Here is a 23,207-nt window from a genome sequence, read left to right as displayed (position 1 = left end):
CTGTCCTGGAGACCGGTCCGGCGCTTCAAGCCGCAGGCACGGCGCGGACTTTAACATCGCGGAGCTGCGCTTCTTTGCCGAGGATCATCTGTGGAGAGCTCAAACCGCGGGGCCTGTGGACTTTAACATCGTGAAGCCCGCGGTCTCTGGTTAGAAGAGGCCGACTCAGGAGCTCCATGCCGTGGAAAGTTTTTTCAACCGTACGACGCAGGGAGTTTTGATCATCCCGACGCGAGGGCTTGGACAGTCGGCAGCGGCGACTGCGGAAGGTTCAACAGCCCCGACCACGGGTGAACAAAGAGGAAGATGATTTAACTTTATTACCTTCCATCACAGTGAGGAACGTGGAATCCGCTGTGGATGTTTATGTTAAATTTTATTTTATGTGGCTGTGTGTCTTGTTGCTTTTCACTTAGTATGGCTGTATGGTAACTCAAATTTCACTGTACCTTAATTGGTACATGTGACAATAAATTGATATTGAAATCTTGAAATGTTTCTTAAATGTTGCAATAATCCCTGCCTTAACTACCTCCTCCGGCAGCTCGTTCCATACACCCACCATCCTTTGTGTGAAAACGTTACCCCTCAGGTTCCTATTAAATCTTCCCCCCCCCCTCACCTTAAACCTCCCCCCTCACCTTAAACCTATGTCCTCTAGTTCTTAATTTCCCTAGTCTGGGCAAGAGAATCTGTGCATCTACCCGATCTATTCCTCTCATTTTGTACACCTCTATAAGAACACCCCTCATCTTCCTTCAATCCAAGGAATACAGTACTAGCCCGTTCAACCTCTCCCTATAGCTCAGACCATCGATGTTCCTTTAAAATGCCTGAAATGAACCAATCATAAATCATTTATTTTTCAATTATGTTGTAAATCAACTGTTTGTCCCTAAGGAATACTGATTAAAGGTCACTGACTTGATGAATAACCTGTCTTGAGGTTAGTGTCAAATATGACATTTTGGGATTCACTACCTAAGAACACTGTGGAGGGTCACAGAATATATTCAAGACTGAGTTTGACCTTTTTTTGATATTAAGGGAAGCAATGCAGCTACATGGTACTGAGGTGAAGGTCAGCCATGACCTCGCTGAATCTGGGGCAGGCATTAGAGGTTGGATGGCCATCTCCTGCTTTTACTTGCATTCTATTCAAGAAAAAAGTTTGGTTTCAACATGCAAAGCCCTACTTGCAAGAGAATCTTGCAATGTCTTTCAACCACGAAAGCAATAAACTTAACTGAACTCAGTAAATACAATGACATCATTGGGCAGCAGAGTATCTCAGAATAGCAAAGGATAATTACAATGCAAGTTTTACAAAACCATATGTTTTGGGCGGCACAGTAGTGCTGCAGTAGAGTTGTTGCCTTACAGCGCCAAAGTCCCGGGTTCGTTCCTGACTATGGGTGCTGTCTGCATGGAGTTCCTACGTTTTTCCTGTGATCACATGGGTTTTCACCAGGTGATCTAGTTTCCTCCCACTTACCAAAGATGTGCAGGTCTGTAGGTTAATTGGCTACTGTAAATTGTTCCTCGTGTGTGGGATAGAACTAGTGTAAGGGCTTTCATTGGTCGACGCAGACTTGGTGGGCTGAACGGCCTATTTCCACACTGTATCTCTAAACTAAACTAAACTAAACCACCTTGGGAATCAGCTGTTCATTCCATGGGAATATTACAAAAACTTTGGAGCTTACATATTTCTGTTACAGATATAATATTTTATTCACAAAGGCCATATATTATCCTGAACCACTCAGTCACTTTCTTTATTCAAGGCAACAATTGCAGGAAATGACAATTCCACAACCTCTTTACTTATTAAGGATACCATCTCCTGCAGATGAACCCAATGGTAATGCTCTTCAATGAATTGAAAATAATGAAGTGAATAAACCTGCTTTACTGCAAGTTTCTTAGTTCCATTTGTCAATCAAGATATGAATTAGGAATGTGAATAGGCTACTCAATGCCACTCAAAGTGATCTTGGCTGATCCGACTGAAATGGCTACTCCATATTATTTCCTACCGCAGTAAACATGCAGCTCTTACTCGTTGAGACTCTATACAACTCTCAGGAACTCTCAGGAATGTTCAAAACTCTGCTTCCACTATCCTTTGAGAACCGAGGGTTCTAAAGACTCACAACCATCTGAAAGCTTTCTACAAATTTGTCTTGAATGGATAGCTCTTATTTTTTGAACCGTGACCACCATTTCTAGATTATTCTGCAAGAGGAAACATCCTTTCTACATCATGCTGTCAAGATCCTTTAGAATCTTAATATCTTAATCGTTCCCTCGCATTCTTCTCAGCTCCAACAAATATCATTCTAATCTTTTTTCATAAGATTATCTCTGATATTAGCCCAGTAACCCATTTCTAAATTGGTTCCATGGCATTTACATCTTTCCTTAATTAAGGGGACAAGTACCAAACAGTATTGTAATCCCACCCATGCCTAATGTAACCTCCCTCGTTTTGTATACAATTCCCCTCGCAAGATAAAAATAACATTGCTAATTTTCATAATTACATGCCCCACTTGCAAACTAGCTTTCTGCAAATCATGCATTAGGCCATACAGATCATAGAAACATAGAAAATAGGAATAGGTCATTTGGCCCTTTGAGCCAGCAGCGCCATTCAATATGATCATGGCTGATCATCCAAGATAAGTACCCCATTCCTGCTTTCTCCCCATATCCCTTGAATCCGTTAGCCCTAAGAGCTATATCTAACTCTCTCTTGAATACATCAAATAGATCACTGTCTCAGAGTTCTGCAATCATCATTTTGATAATTTTTTTTTAAAAATCCTGCAACAATGGTAAACTTCAAAATTCCTACATTAAACTCCGCGTGCACCATCTTGGCCCATTCACAACCTGTCTTACACTATCTTAGTAATGTAGCTTTAGATGGGAAAGGTATTCTCCATTTACCATTGTCTAGCCTAACAGAGCAGGTTAAGTGTGCTAAGGTGAGGTTAGAGTTGCAATTATCAAGGAGTAAGGATACCTTAGTTAGTAATCTGGTGCCAAATGTAACTAGAGGGAGGAAGTGGAACTCGAAGCAGGCAGTAAAAGAAGCACAAGCAGCTCTGAGGCACACAGACATTGTTGGTAGGGTACAGCAAGGGAAAGGCTTAGGGCTCAGCACAGGGAAACCAGTGTGAATGGAGTAAGGCAGGTCCAACAGAGAGGAGGAAATTGGTTGTAGAGCAGGTACGTCGTCAGGTAAAAGCAGTGAGATGTGTAAGGGCAGTCGCTCAGGTTAAGTAGGGACAGTGAATAAACTGGGAAAGTGTAGAAAAGAGGAGGTTTAGCTGGAGGGACCTGTGGTGCGTGGATGCGGGTCATGTAAGTTTCCTTATTAGGGCTATTTATGATGTGCTGCCATCACCACAGAACCTCAAACAATGAGTAGATGGGGACCGGCATGTCTCTTGTGTTCAGAGGTGGCAATGTTAAGGCACATGTTATCAGGATGTAGGACTAGTCTTTCTCAGGGTCGGTATACTTGGCGGCATAACCAGGCATGGAAGTGCATACAGTAGCTGCAGCAATTGAGAGGAGGAGAGTACAGGTGAGTTCCGCAGGCATCAGGACTGGGAGCGTGGCGATTCATTTTGTCCGTGAGGGAGAGAAAGGTAGAGGAGGGAAGTTTGCAGATAGGGAAGAGTCAGGCCAGTTACGGGAAGCTATGATTGGGAGATGCGGCTAGATTTAGGAGGAAAGCTTGTTGTTCCGCAGTGAATAATTACTACTAGTTTGAGGCCTGATATAGTGTTATGGTCAATTAGTCAGCAGATAGTGTATTTTACAGAACCTTGGGCGAACTTTATGGATGAGGCTTATGAAAGGAAAAGGCAGAAGTTGAGCAGCGAGGATGGAGAGCAAGAGTACGTCTGGTAGAGGTGGGTTGTAGAGGTTTCATAGCGAGATCGACCAAGTTGCTATTTGGAGAGCAAAGAATTTGTGGACAGTTTGCGTCAGGCTGTAAAGCAAATGTCAGAGGCGGCAGAGCAAGGCACTAGGTGGATTTGGTGGAGAAGAAATAGTGTCAGTTGGGGGCAGAAAGGAAACGTGTGACATGCAGTATGTGTATTTCTTTGTAACTGTAGTCAGTGCAAGTGTATCCCAGTCTTATGCAAGGGTGATATTTGTGATGTTACAAACTTATTGATGGGCTAGGATTATGGAAGATAGGATGCAGGTGTTTATCATTTAACACGTGCTTTGTGTTTTATTTGTAACTCGACCAAGTGGACCCATTGGGCCTAAACCTCTCCAGCATTGGTGCAGCACCCTCTCTTCCCCCCCTCCCCCTCCCCTCTACACCCCCCCCTTCTCCTCCCCCCATTCCATCCCCCTCAACCCCCCTTATCCTCCCTCCTCCCCCCATCCCTCCCTCCCTTCTTCCATACCAATCCCTTCGGCACTACTTGTTACCTTTTGTCAAACCACACAAAGAACATTTCTGCCTACTCAGCCAATCTCTGATCCATGTCAATATGCTGCCACCTACACCATGAACTGTTATTTTTCACAATAACCTTTCATGCAGTCCCTTAATAAATCTACCATGGGAAATTTTCTCCTGTTCAGAGGTTTATATGTGGTTTGCTTTCCTTCAAGGGTTGAATAGATTAAATAAAATGCATATAATCTGCTCTGAATGTATTTGCTTTTTTATGCCAAATGTGAAGTTTTCATGCCAGGTTAATAGCGATAAAAGCTGCAGAGAATGCACCTGTCCCTGTACCTATTGGAATGATTTTTTTTAAACATTGTAATTATGCCTTCTTCCACTTGTCCTCTAGCATCTTGTTCCATATGCCCATCATCTTCACTGTGGGAGAAATGTTCCCCTCAGATCCCATTTAAATCATTCCCCTTTTGACTTAATCCAATGCCTCCAGTTTTAGACCCTTTACCCTGGGGAGAATGACTGCGACTTTCTACCCTCTCTAAACCCTCATACTTTTATAAACCTCTACAAGGTCATCCATCAACCTCCTTTGATCCAGGGAAAACATTCCCAGTCTCACCATATTTCGCATTCTAACTCAAGCCCTCTATCCCAGGCAACAGCCTTATGGACTTCCCTGCGCCCTCTCGAGCTTTCATCATTTTTAGTCCAGTAAAACATCATTGTATCTGGCGCCAGCACCAAATATCATCCCACTAAAAAGTGAGACTGACAGGAAACAAATGTCAGCATTGCATGGCTTCTATCTAAAAGAAAGCATTAAATTATACCCTGTCAGGTCTGACAAGACCATTCTCAATTTACTGCAATGTTCACTACTTCAGTGTAAGGTAGTTAAAGAACTGTAGTTAAGGACATTTCCACGGCAGCCACATAGCAACAACACATATTATGTCTGCACAGAGGAGGCAGAGGCTGGAGAAGGCATTAAGACAGTGGCAATGTTCTCTGGGAGAGAAAATGAAGTACTGTTGAATGGGATGCAGGGGACAGAAAGCAACTGAGCAATATCAGAAAATAGCATACGCTATTAGATGTGCAGAGATATTTTCCACAGTATTACAAGCTATTACCTTGGCTATTTCATCAATAAAACAGACATGTGTCACAGGATCCCTTTTCTTTGTCAAGACCTTCTGTAAGTGCTGTACCTAAGGAAAATAAATCATCAGTTTAGCATCAAAACGTACAGAAATAGGAAGACATCAATACTTGTTAATTGCATATGCTGCCTTCTTCATTCTTCAAATGAAATTCAATAGTATTGAACAGGAATTGTAACCCTACAATGGATTATTTCATGAAAGATACAGTGCCCTCCATAACGTTTGGGACAAAGAACCATCATTTATTTATTTGCCTCTGTACTCCACAATTTGAGATTTGTAATAGAAAACATCCCATGTGGTTAAAGTGCACACTGTCAGATTTTATTAAAGGCCATTTTTATACATTTTGGTTTTACCATGTAGAAATTACAGCTGTGTTTATACATAGTCCCCCTCATGTTGTCCTTCTATCGCTGCTCCATCGAGAGTGTGCTGGCATACTGTATAACCACATGGTATGCCAGCTGCTCAGAAAAGGACAGGAAGGCCCTTCAGAGGGTCATCACGACGGCCCAGAAGATCATCGGCTGCTCACTGCCCTCCCTGGAGCACCTGTTCAGCCTACGCTGCCTCAGTAGAGCAGGCAAAATAATAAAAGATCCATCCCACCCCGGCCACCGTCTGTTTGTTCATCTGCCCTCTGGTCGACGTTTCAGGTCGATCAAATCCCGAACAAACAGACTTAAGAACAGTTTTTACCCCAGGGCCATACGAGAACTGAACACTACCTTTGCACTAGGCAACACCGTTAAAAAATCTTGTACTTAATATAATTGTATTTAATTGTATTTATGTATTTATTTGTTTTTGCATTTATTGCATATGTGTTTATACGCACCGTCAGGATTGGCTATTTTTTAATTTTGTTGTACTCGTTGCAATGACAATAAATGAATATTATTATTATTATTATTATTTCAGGGCACCACATGTTTAGGACACATGGCTTCACAGGCGTTTGTAATTGTTCAGGTGTGTTTAATTGCCTCCTGAATGCAGGTATACGAGAGCTCTCAGCACCTGGTCTTTCCTCCAGTCTTTCCATCACCGTTGGAAACTTTTATTGCTGTTTATTAACATGAGGACCAAGGTTGTGCCAATGAAAGTCAAAGAAGCCATTATGCGACTGAGAAACAAGAATAAAACTGTTAGAGACATCAGCCAAACCTTAGGCTTACCAAAATCAACTGTTTGGAACATCATTAAGAAGAAAGAGAGCACTGTTGAGCTTACTAATCGCAAAGGGACTGGCAGACCAAGGAAGACCTCCACAACTGATGACAGAAGAATTCTCTCTATAATAAAGAAATATCCCGAAACATCTGTCCAATAGATCAGGAACGGAACGAATCATGAACAGAAATACAGAGACTACACTGCAAGATGCAAAAATAGGATGGCCAGGTTACAGTTTGCCAAGAAGTACTTAAAAGAGCAACCACGGTTCTGAAAAAAGGTCTTGTGGACAGATGAGACGAAGATTAACTTATATCAGAGTGATGGCAAGAACAAAGTATGGAGGAGAGAAGGAACTGCCCAAGATCCAAAGAATACCACTTCATCTGTGAAATACAGTGGTGGGGGTGTTATGGCCTGGGCATGTATGGCTGCTGAAGCTCACTTATCGCCATTGATGATACAACTGCTGATGGTAGTAGCATAATGAATTCTGAAGTGTATAGACACATCCTATCTGCTCAAGTTCAAACAAGTGCCTCAAAACTCATTGGCCGGCGGTTTATTCTACAGCAAGACAATGGTCCCAAACATACTGCTAAAGCAAACAAAGGAATTTTTCAAAGCTAAAAAAGGGTTAATTCTTGTGCGCCCATGTCAATCACCCGATCTGAACCCAATTGAGCATGCCATTTATATGCTGAAGAGAAAACTGAAGGGGACTAGCCCCCAAAACAAGCATAAGCTAAAGATGGCTGCAATACAGGCCTGGCAGAGCATCACCAGAGAAGACACCCAGGAACTAGTGATGTCCATAAATCGCAGACTTCAAGCAGTTATTGCATGCAAAGGACATGCAACAAGTTACTAAACATGACTACTTTCATTTTCATGAAATTGCAGTATCCCAAACATTATGGTGCTCTGAAATGGGGGGGACTATGTATAAACACTGCTGTCATTTCTACATGGTGAAACCAAAATGCATAAAAATGTCCTTTATTAAAATCTGACAATATGCACTTTAACCACATGTGATTTTTTTCTGTTACAAATCTCAAATTGTGGAGTACAGAGGCAAATAAATAAATGATGGGTTTTTGTCCCAAACATTATGGAGGGCACTGTATGCGGTCTGAATTGTAAGATATATGACTTCTGCTCCAAGATATTTTCTCAAAGATTCTGTAATTATTTGCTTGATTGAGAAAATCAGGTTATGAAAAATATGACTGACTAAAAAATGTGAACCAAAAAGCATCCAAACCTTTAGTGCAGAAACTGATATGAGCGGAATCTCCGAGTATGTATGCTCTTTGAAAGCACAATAGAGTTCAAACAATGGTAGACTGTAAAATCAGTAGGTAATCTGGGAGGCACAGTGATGCACCGGTAGAGTTGCTGTCTTATGGTGCCAGAGACCAGGGTTCGAGCCTGACTACAAGTGGTGTCTATACGGAGTATGTACGTTCGCCCTATGACTGCGTGGGCTTACTCCAGGTGCTCCAGTTTCCTCCCAAAACATATAGGTTTGTAGGTTAATTGGCTTCTGTAAATTGTCCTTTGTGTGTAGGATAGTGCTAGTGCACTGGGTAATCACTGGTCATCACAGACTCGGTGGGCCAAGGGGCCTGATTCCCCGCTGTAGCTCTAAAGTCCAATCTAAGGCGCTTCTCACCGAATCAAACTCACTAAAGATGCATAATAATGCAATAGGGAGATTCTGGAGATGCACTTCTGATAAGCTGATAATATTATGGTAAAAACTTTCATACCTTCACCTTAATCATTCTAAAGATCTATAATAAAATATAATGTCCATGTGTCCTGCACATGGCTCAGCAAAGAAACAAAGTAGAAATCTGAAATTATCCAATTTAGGTTTAGCCTGGAGCCCATTGTGCACTTAGTTTTTCTAAAAAAAACCCTTAAGATGGCCTGCATAGCTCAGAGGGAGTCACGTTTTAATTTTCCAAATTGAAAAATTATGAGATTTTTTTTGTCAGATCTATTTTTGAGGTACCAACTATTTATGTGTACAGCATCTGAGCAGAGAGAGAGACACCGAGTTACAGTCGATAATTGATGCTGCATCAGAACTAATCAGTTGTGACAAATAGGAAAAGCTATCTGAAGTTTTTGAAATTGATATTTAGACCCAAGCTTTGCAGCTGTCCAGAGTGAAGATAAGGAGAAAACACAATTAACTGTAGATAATGAAATCATGAACAATTCACAAAATGTTGGAGAAATTCAGCGTGTCAGACATTATCTGGGGAGGGGAATGGACAGACGTCGATTCAAATCGGAGCTCTTGTTTTGACTGATGGAGTTGGGTGCGGGGGAGGGATAAAGCTGGAAAAGAGAGACTAGGGGATAGAGGAGGGTTGTGGGGATGGTGAGGGGGTGGAGAGGGAGGAAGGAGGGGTGACAGAGGTGGTGGGAGAAATGGGTTTGCAATGTAATGGGATATGGAGCTTGAATGAATAACCTTTAAATTCAGAGCAAAGTGCTATCTGTGGTGCCAAAATGACACAGTAACATCAAGTTAGATATCTGCTTGACTCACAGCATGGGACTTAAATCCATAAACTTTCTGACTCATAACATGAGTGCTACAACTGCTGAGGATGGAATCAGTGCTGAAGATCTTAATGGCCCTGCAGGTGGATACTATAAATGTAGATTTAAAAATCAATTAATGAAGAAAAACTGAGTGACTGATGAGATGTGACTTCTAATTCAATTTAATAACAACGGATCAGCAAAATCTTACTTGTCCACATGCAGCGCAGATTTGATCCATAAGTTTCTCCATATTTGTCCAAAGGGCAGCGCGGAAAGCTGGTGTATTGCCTGGGGTAGGCATTGTGGCTCGCCCAGGTCCTGCTGGAGAAGCATGGAGGAATGCAAACATGAGTACGTTCACCCAGGGTTTAGGGCAAATTATGAAGATCTTTCAATTATCCTAATAACTGCTTTTTCTATGATCATATATTAAGTTAAAATTACCTCTCATGGTGGTCTGAACTGGCTGAGTTAACACTTTTATATCCAAAGCGCTGGAGATATTATCTTCAAGAGACACCCGATACCCATCTACTACATTACTGATGGTCTCTTTCAAGGTTCCAAGGTTGTAGAAAACTTGAAGTGCAGTTCCTACCTGTGTAGGATTCTTATTTTAAGGAAAAAAATAGTACATCTGTTAATTATACTTTAGGATAATTTGCCAGTCTGTTCTCTCATATATTAAAAAGTGAATCAATCAAATAAAATATTCTGACTCCTGAAACATTCCAACACCACTGTATACAATGCTTGTATCTAATAAATGGCTTCCATCACTATGTTTTCTACCCTGTGGCCAATTGTGTATCCATATTTATACTACCTGTTTCATCTAATGGGCTTCAATTCTGGCAATGGCTAATATGCAGTATTTTACATCATGCACCATTTGGAAAGATTTACTGCAATGCCTATATCCATCCTCTCTTCTTAGCAGATTGAAACCCAGCATATATTGGAGATCTGTAACAGTAAAGTATAATTTTCAATATGATTTGACATGTTCAATTGTTTTAATGAATGAAACAGCGCTTTGGGATTTCATTTAGTTTCTAAAAAGAAAATCTTATGAACTGCTGTAGTAGTAATTTGTTGTCCACTAGATAGTAATTACCTGAAAAAATCAAATCAAGCAATGAAATGGGACAATCAGTTGACCTGGATAAATGGACATTAATTACAATTTTGTAAACAAATGGGGAAATTTGAATTTGCAGCAGATCTTAATAAATGGGGAGCCAGCGTGGGGGAACTGTTGGGAGGGGGAACAAAGGGGGGAGCCGGCGTGCTTTGTAACTTTGTCAGCACTGTAGGTGGCTGCTGCTTGTATATATTGTGTATGCAAGCAAAGAATTTCACTGTGCCTAGTCACCTGTGACGATAAAGTATTCCTATTCCTATCATGCAACAAGAAAAGTACAAAAGACAAGTGCTATGGCAAAAGGAGGTGAAAGTGAAAGACGAGAGAGGACAATTAATGAAACAAAGAAGGAAGTGCAAATTGGAGCAGCAGAATCATCTGAATTTACCAAAGGAAAATATTGTGAAGGCTGGAAATCTGAAATAAAAATCTGGAAATGATTTTCCAAGACTAAAATGTTGCAATCTGGCTAGCCAGAAGATGAAGTGCTATTCCCTGAGCTTACATTAGAACAGTATGAGAGGCGAAAGACAAAAGTCAAGAGTTTTTGACAGTCAGCAAAGATCATGAACCATGACGGTTGTTCATCGTTCCCCTCCTTTAATTTTGTTTCTTCCCCTACTTATATTAATTTGTCTTAACCCAATATTTTAGCCTTAACTACAAGTTTTAAGATATCTGTATGTGGCCTAGATCAGTGGGACAGGCTAAAGTGGTTGAACAAACAACTCCTGTTTTAACATCTCATAGTAATTCAAGCAGTATTTCTTCTACCCCTTCCATCTGTAAATCTAATTAGATTTCTCAAACCGTCTTCTCTGAAAGTGCTGGAGTAACTCAGTGGGTCAGGCAGCATCGCTGGAGAACATGGACAGGTGACATTTCGGGTCGGGACCCTTCTTTAAGCCTGAAGGTTCCCTGGAAGGTTATCAAGGATGATCAGTAGGGGAGAGGGGGGTAGGCAGGTTCTTCAAAATATTATGGCTTGCTGCCATTCCTGCTGGACTGGAAGGCTTGAGGGCCAATGAGGCAGAATCTCTGCATCCAGTCTTGGAAAGAGCAAGTGTCGAGTAACCATGGTCATCGATATCCAGCAATAATTTCCAGTCATCTTAGGCAATATCAATACCTTTGCCACATTTAAAAAAAATTAATTATCGTAACAAGTCTCCGCAGTTCAATACGATTACTACAGATTAAATTTATTAATGTTTAATGGTTCTCAAATGATTTAAAGTAGGTCACTGATCGATTGGATCAACCACCAAAAAATAATCAAGGTTCATCCAGTGATAACCTCACTGCAGTCCAAGACTTGCATTTCAAAATTTTGCCATATCATCTAGGTTGGCACTTTAAGTGCGGCATTTACTGAGAGAGGGCTGCATTGTAAAAGGTATTTTATTGAATAATGCATTTAAATTAACAACTTTCCTGTCTTTTTGGTTGGGTATTTACTAACTGTAATTTAAATTTGTTGTTTTACAAATTTAAGTTTACATTTGAGATCCACAAGTAATCCTGTAACTTTAATGTTCATTTTTACTGGGCTAAAAACAAAAATATAAACCAACTTAGCACACACTTCTTTTTGTGTGTCATAGGCCTTTTTCAGCCAATCTTAAAATAACTTGTTCCCATTATTTTCTTTGGACAAACAAAAATACATTTTCCATTCTAAAAATGCAAACCCAATCAATTGATTAATTAGCTATTATTAGGTGATATATTTCAGGCTTCAAGGCACTAGTCACAAACAACACCAATTATCTGAGTTTGTTACAGAATCTTGCCATCCTAATGAAGGAACCTAAGCTCCTTTCCAGGTTGGCACCAAATAAACATGGCAAAGCAGGACGTCAAATTTAAACAAGAGAAAATCTTGGTAACATTTAAAAATTATCGAAATGCTTAAATTCACAATGCTTGAAATAACACGGGAAGCATCAATAATTAAATACTGACACAAGGAACTGCAGATGCTGGTATCTTGAGCAAAACACAAAGTGCTCAAGGACCTCAGCAGATCAGGCAGCATTTGTGGAGGGAAAGGACAGACAATGTTTTGGGCCAGGACCCTGCTTTAGACTAATTGAATATGCCTGTCATCATCAATCCCCCACCACCACTCAAGATCAGATAGTTATTAAGGAATAGTTTAGTATCCGAAAATTATAGTATTCCATTTGAAAATATTACTTTTGTGGCAAAGGCAGACCTATTCAGTAATCAAAAGCAGGCAAAACATCAAATGGAATTTCAGTCTATTCAATTGTACATTTAAATCTGATGATGTTAACAATGATAGTGATGTGAATTTTAAAGTGCATTGTGTCAAGCTTTTTGAGCTTTGTTACGCATCCTTATCAGGGCAAGTGGAAAGCATCCTAGTCACGTTCCTGGATTGCACCTTGCTATTAGTAGTCAAGAGATGAGACTCCTGTCACGGGACTTGAGCCTCTGCCGTGCTTTTGCAGTCTCAGTGTTCATAGAGCTGGCTCACTCGGTTTCTAGTTAATGGTGAGCCCCAGGATGTTGTTAATGGATCTAAGGCATAACCCTGCCTTAACATTTTTACTTTTGTCTTGGAAAATCTTCCCTAAAAGCAGTGCACTGCTGAATTCACGGTAGCTTTGAATGCAATCTCTCACAGTGACATAAAACTGTGAATGTATGCATTTAATATTAAAATGTTTTAAATTGTCTTCTCTTGGATCTGAATTTCATTTTACAAGATATCCTTTATCCTAACATTTTCCAGTTTCTTAATATGTTTTTCGTGTTAACCATTACATTCATGGGTTCAGACTTTAGATTTTGTAGTCAGTTTCAATATTCTATGCTACCTCTTTTTTGCACAATACTTATAAGTTCATTCCTACTTGTTTATGTAGTATTTTCTCTGTCTAATATATCAATAATCAGAGCCCAATACAATGTTAAAAAACAATGTGAGAAAGGTCCTTTAAAAAGCTGCACAGCATCACTCCCATCCCCTTGCCTAACTCCCCTCCAATTTTCTAACCAGATGTAATGAAGTATTTGTTTTAATGTTCTACCACACAAGAAGAAGGTGACACTGGTGGGTAACCTTCAAAGTTTTATCTTTGTCAAAACAAAGTGCAGGACATGAAATCAATGAAGAAGTTATTCAAAGTCAAAGCAAGAAAATAATTCAAGGGCGCTACAGTAGCACAACGGTAGAGTTGTTGCCTTACAGTGCCAGAGACCCGGGTTCGATCCTGACTATGGGTGCTGTCTTTTTAGAGATTGTACGTTCTCCCTGTGACCGCGTGGGTTTTCCCCGGGTGCTCCAGTTTCCTCCCACATTCCAAACACGTACAGGTTTGTTGGTTAATTGGCTTTGATAAAGATTATAAATTGTCTCTAGTGTGTAGGATAGTGATCACTGGTTGGCGTGGATCCGGTGGGCCAAAGGGCCTGTTTCCGTGCTGTATCTCTAAACTAAACTAGTTCTAAGAAAGATTTAAGCCTTTTTTTTTGCCCATGCCCATGTTTTCTAAGCTGTAATGATTCACTATCTACAATATTTAAGTGCTGACTCTAGACCACATATCTCTGGTACAAATGTTGTAACAACTGCTATTTAAAATAATCAATGATCCAACATCAATACTTGGCTCTTGATTAGGACCAAATATAATAACATTTAAAGTAATTAAATTGATAAATATACCTGCTTGATACAAGTGTAAATACCAATGGCAAGTCAAGTTGATCAACAAACCTTAATTTTAAATCAGACACGAGAATATCAGTGAGTTTATAATTAGATATTGTATTCCGCATATCTTTGTGACTAGATAATGCAGCAGTACATTCACCTATCTCTAATGTACTGCTAAAATTCCAGTAGCTTTAAATGGAACCCCTCACAATGTCACTACATCAATTTATTTTAACCGATGTTATGATGTCAGCAAAAGGACAAAATAGAAGTGTAGATGTTTGCAGGTTAAAAAAATCTGCACATAAAATCTTTCCTAATTTAATATTCATTATTTGAAACTTCTAACTTCAAAAACTGAGATGTCACTTTCTAAATTCAAACCTAGATATAGACCATCAAACAAAAAAATACTGGAAGCATTCTGCAAGTCAGGTAGCATCCGTGGAAAGACAAACAAGCTTAGTGTTTCAAGTTGAGGAGCTTTTGTCACAACTGGGAAAATGAGAAAATAATTTATTCACAAAATGCTGGAGTAACTCAGCAGGTCAGGCAGCATCTCGGGAGAGAAGGAATGGGTGACGTTTCGGGTCGAGACCCTTCTTCAGACTGATGTCAGGGGGGCGGGACAAAGGAAGGATATAGGTGGAGACAGGAAGATAGAGGGAGATCTGGGAAGGAGGAGGGGAAGAGAGGGACAGAGGAACTATCTAAAGTTGGAGAAGTCGATGTTCATACCACTGGGCTCCATGAGAAAATAAGTTCGTTTCAAGTTGTGAGAGGACGAGGAAAGATGGATAGGACAAAGGCACGTCTGATAAGGTAAGGCCCAGCATTGCCCATGTACTCAAATCTTTATGGAGCACACTGGTTAATAGATTAAGAAAGCAGTTGGAGAGAAAACAAATAAAGGGGCATGTGAAAGCTGTAAAATAAAGATCATACTTGTTGCTGTATCCTGAAACCCAAAAGTGAACGCTGATCACCAAAATTAGGCTGTAGTTGTGAAGAGAGGAAACCACTGAGTTAATACACATGGATGGATAGTCAGTGAGTCATACAGCATGGAAACAGGTTCTTTGATGCAACACGTCCATGCCAACCAAGATATTCCATCTAAGCTAGTCCCATTTGCCAAACTTTGGCCCATATTCCTCTAAAGTTTTCCCATCCATGTAATTGTCTAAATGTCTTTAAAATATCTTGTACAGCATAAGGGCAGTACAGTGGTAGAGTTGGTGCCTTACAGCACCAGAGACCTAGGTTCAATCCTGCCTGCTAGTGCTGTCTGTACAGAGTTTGTGTGGTCTCCTTGTGACCGCGTGGGTTTCCTTGTTTCCTTTCGGTAAAATTGTAAATTGTCCCTAGTAGTGTGTAGGATAGAACTAGTGTACAGGTGATCGTCGGTCGGTGCAGTCTTAGTGGGCTGAAGCACCCGTTTCCACGCTGAATCTCTAAACTAAACTTAACCTGCTATGATCTCTGGCAGTTCATTCTGTAAACCCACCACCCTCTGTGTGAAAAGGTTTCCCTCAGGTTCGTATTAAATCTTTCTCCCCTAACCTTAAACCTGTGCCCTCTAGTTCTTGATTTCCCTAACCTGGGAAAAAGACTTGTGCATTTACCCTATATATTCTGCTCATGGTTTAATACACCTCTAAGATCACCCACAGCCTCCTGCGCTTCAAGGAATAAAGACCTAGCCTGCCCAATCAGTCCCAATAACTCAGGCCCTCCAGTCCTGGCAACATCTTCATAAAACTTCTCTGTATCCTTTGCAGCCTAATGACAGCTTTTCTATAACTGCATGACTAAAAATGAACACATATCTCCAAATGCGGCCTCATTAACAACCTGTACAACCGTAACATAATGCCCCACTTTTATACTGGGGATTGACAGATTCAGGTCAACGAGACAAAAGCCTTCTTCAACATCCTATTTACCTATGACGTTACTTGCAGCGAACTATTTACTTGTACTACTGGATCCCACTGATTTACAACACTTCCCAGGGCCCTACCGTTCACACTTATTTTTAATTCAATTGGTCTTGATCTGCTGCATTTCTTGATAATAATCTTAACTGTTGATGATACCATCTATTTTAGTGTCATCTGTAAACTTACTAATCACGCATTATCAACATTTGGATAAGAATGTACAAAGGATAACAAACAGCAATGGACAAAGCACCGATCCCTGAGGCACACTGCTGGTCCCAGACTTTCGTACCAATCCATCTACAACCACCCTCTGCTTCCGAACATTAATTTTGTATCCATTTAGTTTCCCCCATTCTCCTCTGCTTGATTGAACTGGACATCACCCTTAACAACTTCTCTTTTGACTCCTCTCATTTGCTTCAAGTGGAAGATGTACCATGGGACTTGCATGGGCCTCAGCGATGGCATTTGTTAGTTACATTGAGCAGTCCTTGTTCCAAACATACACCAGCACTTTTCCTTAACTATTTCTCATTATATCGATGACTGCACCCATACAGAACTTGTTGTTTTTATCAACTTTACCAACTTCCATCCTGCCCTCAAATTCACTTAAACAGTCTCTGACACCTTTCTCCCCTTTCTGAATCTCTGTCTCCATCATGGGGTCCACTCTATGTACTGATGTCGACTACAAACTCACCGACGCCCACAGATACCTTGACTATACTTCCTCCCACCCTGTTCTTGCAAAGACGCCATCCCTTCCTCTCAATTTCTCTATCTCTGTCACATCTGCTTCCAAGATTCTGTTCTCGTTCTTCCTGCCCCCAGAAGGAACAAGGAGTTTCCCTCAACCTTACCTTTAACCCCATAAGCCTCCGCATCCAACAAATCATTCTCCGACATTTCTGCCACCTTCAATGTGATCTTTCCACTTCCCGGAGAGATCACTCCCTCCGCAACTCCTAGGTTTACTCATCCCTTTCCACCCAAACTGCTCCCTCCCCAAGTAGTTTTACCTTCCAGCAGCAGGAGATGTAACACCAGTCCCAACACTTCCTCTCTCACTTTCCATCCAGGGACCATAACAGCTATTTCAGGTGAGACAGAGGGCCAAATACACCTCTTCAAATCTTGTTCACTGCATTTGTTGTTCTTGATATGGCCTTATTTACATGGGCAAAACCAAGCATAGACGCGGTGACCATTTCGCTGAACACCTGCACTGTCCACCAAAGTTTGCTGGATCTCCCGGTTGCTATCCATTTCAACTCTCCTTCCTATTCCCATATTGATCTTTCCGTCCTGGGCCTCCTTCATTGCCAGATTAAGGCCACTCACAAACTGAAGGAACAGCACTTCATATACCGCTTTGGTATTTACAACCCAATAATATTTCCCAATTTCAAGTCACACTCCCCCTACACACCCTCTCTTTCCCATGACCCCTCCCTCTGAACCCCTATTCCTATCCACCCATATCCCTCCCTCCGGCTTTACACGTCCCTCCACCTCTTCTCTCCTTCTCTGGCACCCTTTTGTCTCCTTTTCACTTTCAGCCTTTGTCACTTACTCCAACCGTTTGCCAAACCAACCACGCTCCCTCCTGACCTGTCTCCACCTATCACTTGTCAGGAAAGAACTGCAGATGCTGGATTAAATCGAAGATAGACACAGAATGCTAGAGTAACTTAGCGGGACAGGCAGCATCTCTGGAAAGAAGAAATGGGAAACATCACCCATTGCTTCTCTCCAGAGATGCTGCCTGTCCCGCTCAGTTACTCCAGCATTTTGTGTCCATCACTTGTCAGGCTTTGGCCCCACTTCTCAGACTGAAGAAGGGTCCTGACCAGAAACAATGTGTGTCCATTTTTTCCACAGATGCTGCCTGACCTGTTAGGTTCCTCCAGAACGTTATGGTTTGCTCTGTATCCAGTTAGCTAGCTCTCCCTGGAACCCAAGCAATCAAACCTTCCAGAGCAGTCTACCATGCAGAGTGATTTACCTAAAAATAAGGATTTCTAGATTGAGTCGCAAAGGCTGCAACATACCCAGATGCAGGATGAGATGCTATTCCTCAAACTCTAACATAAGCTTGAGGAACAGCATTTCATCTTCCTTCTGGATATGTTACAGCCTTCTGGATTCACCAATTTTGGGGAACTCACTTGTCCTGTTTGAATCGGAACTGACCAGTTGTTCTGTAAGGTTATCTAACTTAATATTAACAGTTTTTCTCTCTACACAGGCACAGGCTTATCTTTTGGGCATTACCAGCATTCTTCTTTCAGCTTCAGGTTTTAGCAATTAGCATTTTACAGCTTTGTTCATTTTCATTATCTCTATCTATCATCCCTAATCTATAAACCCAGCAGCTCCTTATGTTAAGGTATAAACAGGGATGCCAGAAGATTTCATTCAGAGATATTCTCTTCGTCCGGTCCATCGCTCCACAACCCTCTGTAACTTAACACTTATTATTTCACTTTCACATTTCTTATGAAATCGACAACCCGAAACGCTAACTCTGCTTCCCCGTCCGTAACTGCTGACTGCTCTTCTGAGTGCTTCCACCATTTATTTTTATATTTCAGATTTTCAACATCTGGAATGTTTTGATTTACAAAAGAGGAACATTTACCTGCGTCTCCATTCCCTGTTCAAGTAACCGTTTGGCTTGATTCTCGATCTCAAGTCGGGCTCTTGCAATAAAAAGGAGATCATTTTCTATAACTTCAATGCCAGAGAGATCAACTCCTTGTGAAAGATAATCTATGAAACAGAAGACAAAAAGAGTGAATTTTCACACCTAGAATGCAACTGTACTGATATCTTATTTTGCAATGCCAACATGCATGTGTTAAATAATTTGTTTCCTGCTGTAACCTTTGTGATTTTGATTTTTAAATACCCAATTGAACAATGAGGAAGTTGTCAATATTTTCTGCACAACTTATTAATCTGATGCAACGCCAAGATTTCTTGTGCTTCTGCAATTATAATAAGGTAATTGCTCCAGTGTATGTGCATTGCAATATTATACATAACAAGCAATAAATATTTCTACATTTATTGCCTTTCACCAAAACTATCATTTTGATCCCTTCGTTATCTACAATAGGAAAGCTTGTCGTTAACACTCCACAGATGAACTCTTATGTCACTACAAGGCCAATATCATTGCCAAATTCTCCACCATCAATGTCTTGAGGGTCTTCATTAACAAAAATCTCAAATGGACCAGCCACGTAAATACTACTGCTACGCCAAGACGTTAGGTGTCCAGTAGCAAGTGATTCATCGATTGCCGTAGGTTAGAGAGGGATGTGATTTTTTTTTTTTTAAACATTGTAAATGAACAAGATCATTCACAAATGTAGCTGAAAATTCAATAAAATGAGGGGAATTTTCAGATTAGACCACAGTCTGCAACCTTTGCTCTCTACAATCCTGAAATATGTTTCAGACCTATATTGCCCAATTTCTCCCTCATTCACTACTGTCATGAAACCTATATTCATGCCTTGCCATATCCAGATGTCTCCATTCTAATGCTTTCCATCATGGCTTTTCATTTTCTACTCTCCATAGATTCCTATATATTAAAACTATTGACACATATATATTTGACTGCAATATGATGGACATATCCTTTGCCCAAATCGCTTGATTCGTAATCACCTAGTTTTAAATCCTTCACTATCTTCCTTACTTAACCTCAGCACTCTCCTTCTCCCACAACCCGTATGCCCCCAACTCTACAATCCATAATGTTCAAGATCCAAGCATCTACCCCAACCCCACACCAAACACTACCCCTGCATCAACATTATTAACATACTATTCGTATTCTCTTAAATTCCATCCAAGAACACGTCCATTTTTTTTTACTCTTTGTCAAAACATACTCAGAACACAATGCTCCCAACTCTTTAGTTACACGGATGAACTGTTACATTTTTTTGTCTACTTTTACAATTCTGCAATCACAATCATTCAGAAAAACAGAAGAATGGAATTGGAGTATGTTCTGATATAAAGTTGTAATTCCAAGTTAATTGCTACTGAATGCACATCCAAACGTCGTCGCATCAATGAGTTCCAAAACAGAAATGCAACCATTTTCACGATGTGATGACTTACATTGTAGGCAAGGTAATGCTCCGTGTTAAAATAGTCAAAGTGCAGTTTATACTTTGTTATGTCAGCAGCAAGAGGTCGTTTATTCTCAATTTGTTGAAATTTATTCCTAATTAATTAAGTTTTCAGTACATTCTCAAGCATTTTCTCATAGTGGTGTAACTATGTATTTAAATCTATATTTATTATTTTCCCTTGTATTTACTGCCTCTGACATCAGTGCACATTACCCTGTCATTCATCACGCCTACATTAGCAATGTATTTGCCTTTAGCATCAAGTATAACAACACACTATTTTTTTTTTTTTCCCTCAAGCCAATAGACACAGATATCACAGCTAATGTGAATGGGGGTGGTGTGGGCTGTTGATCAAAGCTGGCATCTCTAATCAGAAACTCTCTTTCAATGTTCATACTTGCAAAGCATAGCCACACTCTCCTCTTGGCCAGATTTTCCAAAGTTCCCTCCTTCTCTTCCTCAAGTGATTTTCCTCTATTTACAGCTAATCTGATTTTGAGAGTAATGCTCTACTAACTATCTCACCATCATTTGCTCTATCATTTCTTCTTGTCATTTTATTAGTCTTGCTGTCCAACATATCCCATTGAAGTCTTTGACCACTATTTGATTTTAATTTTACATGCTTCCATTGTGGCTCATAATCAAATGTTTTGGAAGATTACATATATATCCCAGAATATGACAGCTCAAGATTTAGACCTTTAGGAGTGAAAAGTGTAGACATGTACCTTCAGGATACATTTAACTATGTGACCTGCATTGGCCAAAAAATGATTTAATCTACTTTCATGCTGTTGGAGATTACTGTACTTTATCAAAGTTAAGTTAATAAAACATTAAATTGAAGAATATCACGAGAGAAATCGTATCTGTTTTCTCCTTGAAAAATTTGTAGAGTGACAGAATTTCTGTACAATCAAAACATTTCCGAATACTGAAGCTCAAAGTTCTCTCCCATCAAAGCAAACATCTATTCAACATTTACGACAGAGGGTTAATTAGGTTAAGATTCCTGGACTTATAAGGAGTGAAAGGGATAATCATAAATAACAGGCTAGTATCAATCAATTATTAGGGGCATGATTTTACAAGATGGATGGTTTCCGTGGTCATTCTCAGCAACCTATAATGAAAGTGCAAACAGGACTGATCACCAGGGTGAGTTGCACAAGGAGTCAGGGTTATAATATAAGACAAGACCAAGTGGACTCTTTGGGCTCAAACTGCTCCTGCATTGGTGCAGCACCCTCTCCTCCCCCACTCCTCCCTTCCCACTCCCCCTCCCCACTCCCCCCTCCCCACTCCTCCCTCCCCACTCCTCCCTCCCCACTCCTCCCTCCCCACTCCTCCCTCCCCACTCCCCCTAACAACTCCCCTCTCCCCCCCCCACTTCCCCCTCCCCTCCCTCTCTCCCTCCCCTCCCTCCCTCTCTCCACCCCCCTCTCCCCTCCTCTTACCCCCTCCCCCTTAAGGTTGCCTCTCCTGCATTGGTGCCAAACAGAGATAATCGGCATCACGGAACACTACCCTCAGGGGTAGAAGCAGGGATATATTTTATCACAATTCTTTCTAACTTGCACAGGAAACATATCTTGACTGCATTAGGCTGAGGCAGAAATTGGGATAAAAGGGTGAAACATCAATAATCAAAGAAGATGCCACTCTAGTAACTGAATGCGAGAAGCATCGGAGGAAACTGAAGTCATAGAAGTACAAAGAGTAGCACGCTACTGAAGGCCAAGTGGACAAAGATTACATCATGCTGAATACCAAAAAGAAATTCAAAGTGAGTGAATAAGTCTCAGTTGCTTAAACATGAATGCAGGATTTGCTGATGAAAAAGTAAGAAGTTTAACGTTAAGAAGTGTGTTGATTAAGATAATGAAAGTTAAATATGTTATTGCAACAACTAAATTACAAACACCTATTAACTAGTAACATTATAGACGTGAAACACTATTCATGAGCCAGCAAAAATGGGATCAGCTTGTTTGAAACATGGCTCTAACCAACAGAACTTTGTTTTGTTCCATACCTCTGTTCTGACATTTTACCTTTAACACCCATGGAATTACTAAGGTTCCCTATAACATTAGTTTTCACGATACTCTTCTATTCTATCACTCCTTTATCTTTCTTCAGCATAGGTAATAGGATGATGGTAAAAAGACAGAAGAGAATGATCCTTGGAGTCAACAACATTCCTCCAGAGCCCAAACCTGGTGAAGCCGCGTGGCTCTTGGCAAACGTGAGCAAGAAAACTTCCCCCTATTACCATTTACTACTCTACCTTGCTGATTGCTCAATGCTCCTCCACATTGAACAGTATTTTGGAAGAGGCACAGAAAATTACAAAAACAATGATGTATTTGGATGTCCATTATCAAGTGTGACTTGGCAGAACCAGGACTGTCGGAGCTGGCCAGGGCCTGAAGAACACAACTGCCAAACAAGGTGGCGAGACCGCACCAACACAATGGATAAATCAACTTAATCTCATCTTCACCAAATTAGCTGTGGCAATACTATCTGTCCATATTAACATTGGTAAAATTGTCCAGCATAGCCCTTAAGGAGACAGAATCCTGTCTTCACATTGCATACACCGTCTATTGCATTCTTTGAATTAGACACAATAGATCTGACATCTCAAAATTGATCATCCATAAGTACTGTGACCATTGGTCATCCATAAGTAACAGTAGCAACAGAGAAAACGTTAACCTCATGAACAGCCATATCCCATAAACTACCATAAACTTTGATGCTGGAGCAGACCATCAGTGTCTATCCTGCCATTGTCTTACATCACACATGATCTGTAAGACACATTTTAAGATCACATCCGTCACTATTATGATTTATTTTTTCATTTCTCAACTTAATTTCCAGTTGTTAATAAAACT

General features: G+C 40.6%; 1 protein-coding gene across 2 annotated transcripts in view; it reads right to left on the bottom strand.

The window, feature by feature from the left end:
- Positions 1–23,207, bottom strand: part of cog5 (component of oligomeric golgi complex 5) — a 100,282-nt gene that overhangs the window by 29,076 nt on the left and 47,999 nt on the right. Inside the window, exons 7-10 of one of the 2 annotated variants that reach the window (XM_078419830.1) lie at positions 18,780–18,910; positions 9,802–9,967; positions 9,566–9,675; positions 5,578–5,655 (exon numbers count right to left, since the gene is read on the bottom strand). In XM_078419830.1, the coding sequence (XP_078275956.1) occupies positions 5,578–5,655; positions 9,566–9,675; positions 9,802–9,967; positions 18,780–18,910 (485 nt within the window). Of the gene's footprint in view, positions 1–5,577; positions 5,656–9,565; positions 9,679–9,801; positions 9,968–18,779; positions 18,911–23,207 lie in introns of both variants that reach the window. The other variant, XM_078419829.1, reaches the window with a different exon arrangement.

Source organism: Rhinoraja longicauda, chromosome 23 (genome assembly GCF_053455715.1).
Source record: "Rhinoraja longicauda isolate Sanriku21f chromosome 23, sRhiLon1.1, whole genome shotgun sequence".
Taxonomy (NCBI): Eukaryota; Metazoa; Chordata; class Chondrichthyes; order Rajiformes; family Arhynchobatidae; genus Rhinoraja; species Rhinoraja longicauda.
This window is presented reverse-complemented; position numbering and strand designations above follow the sequence as displayed.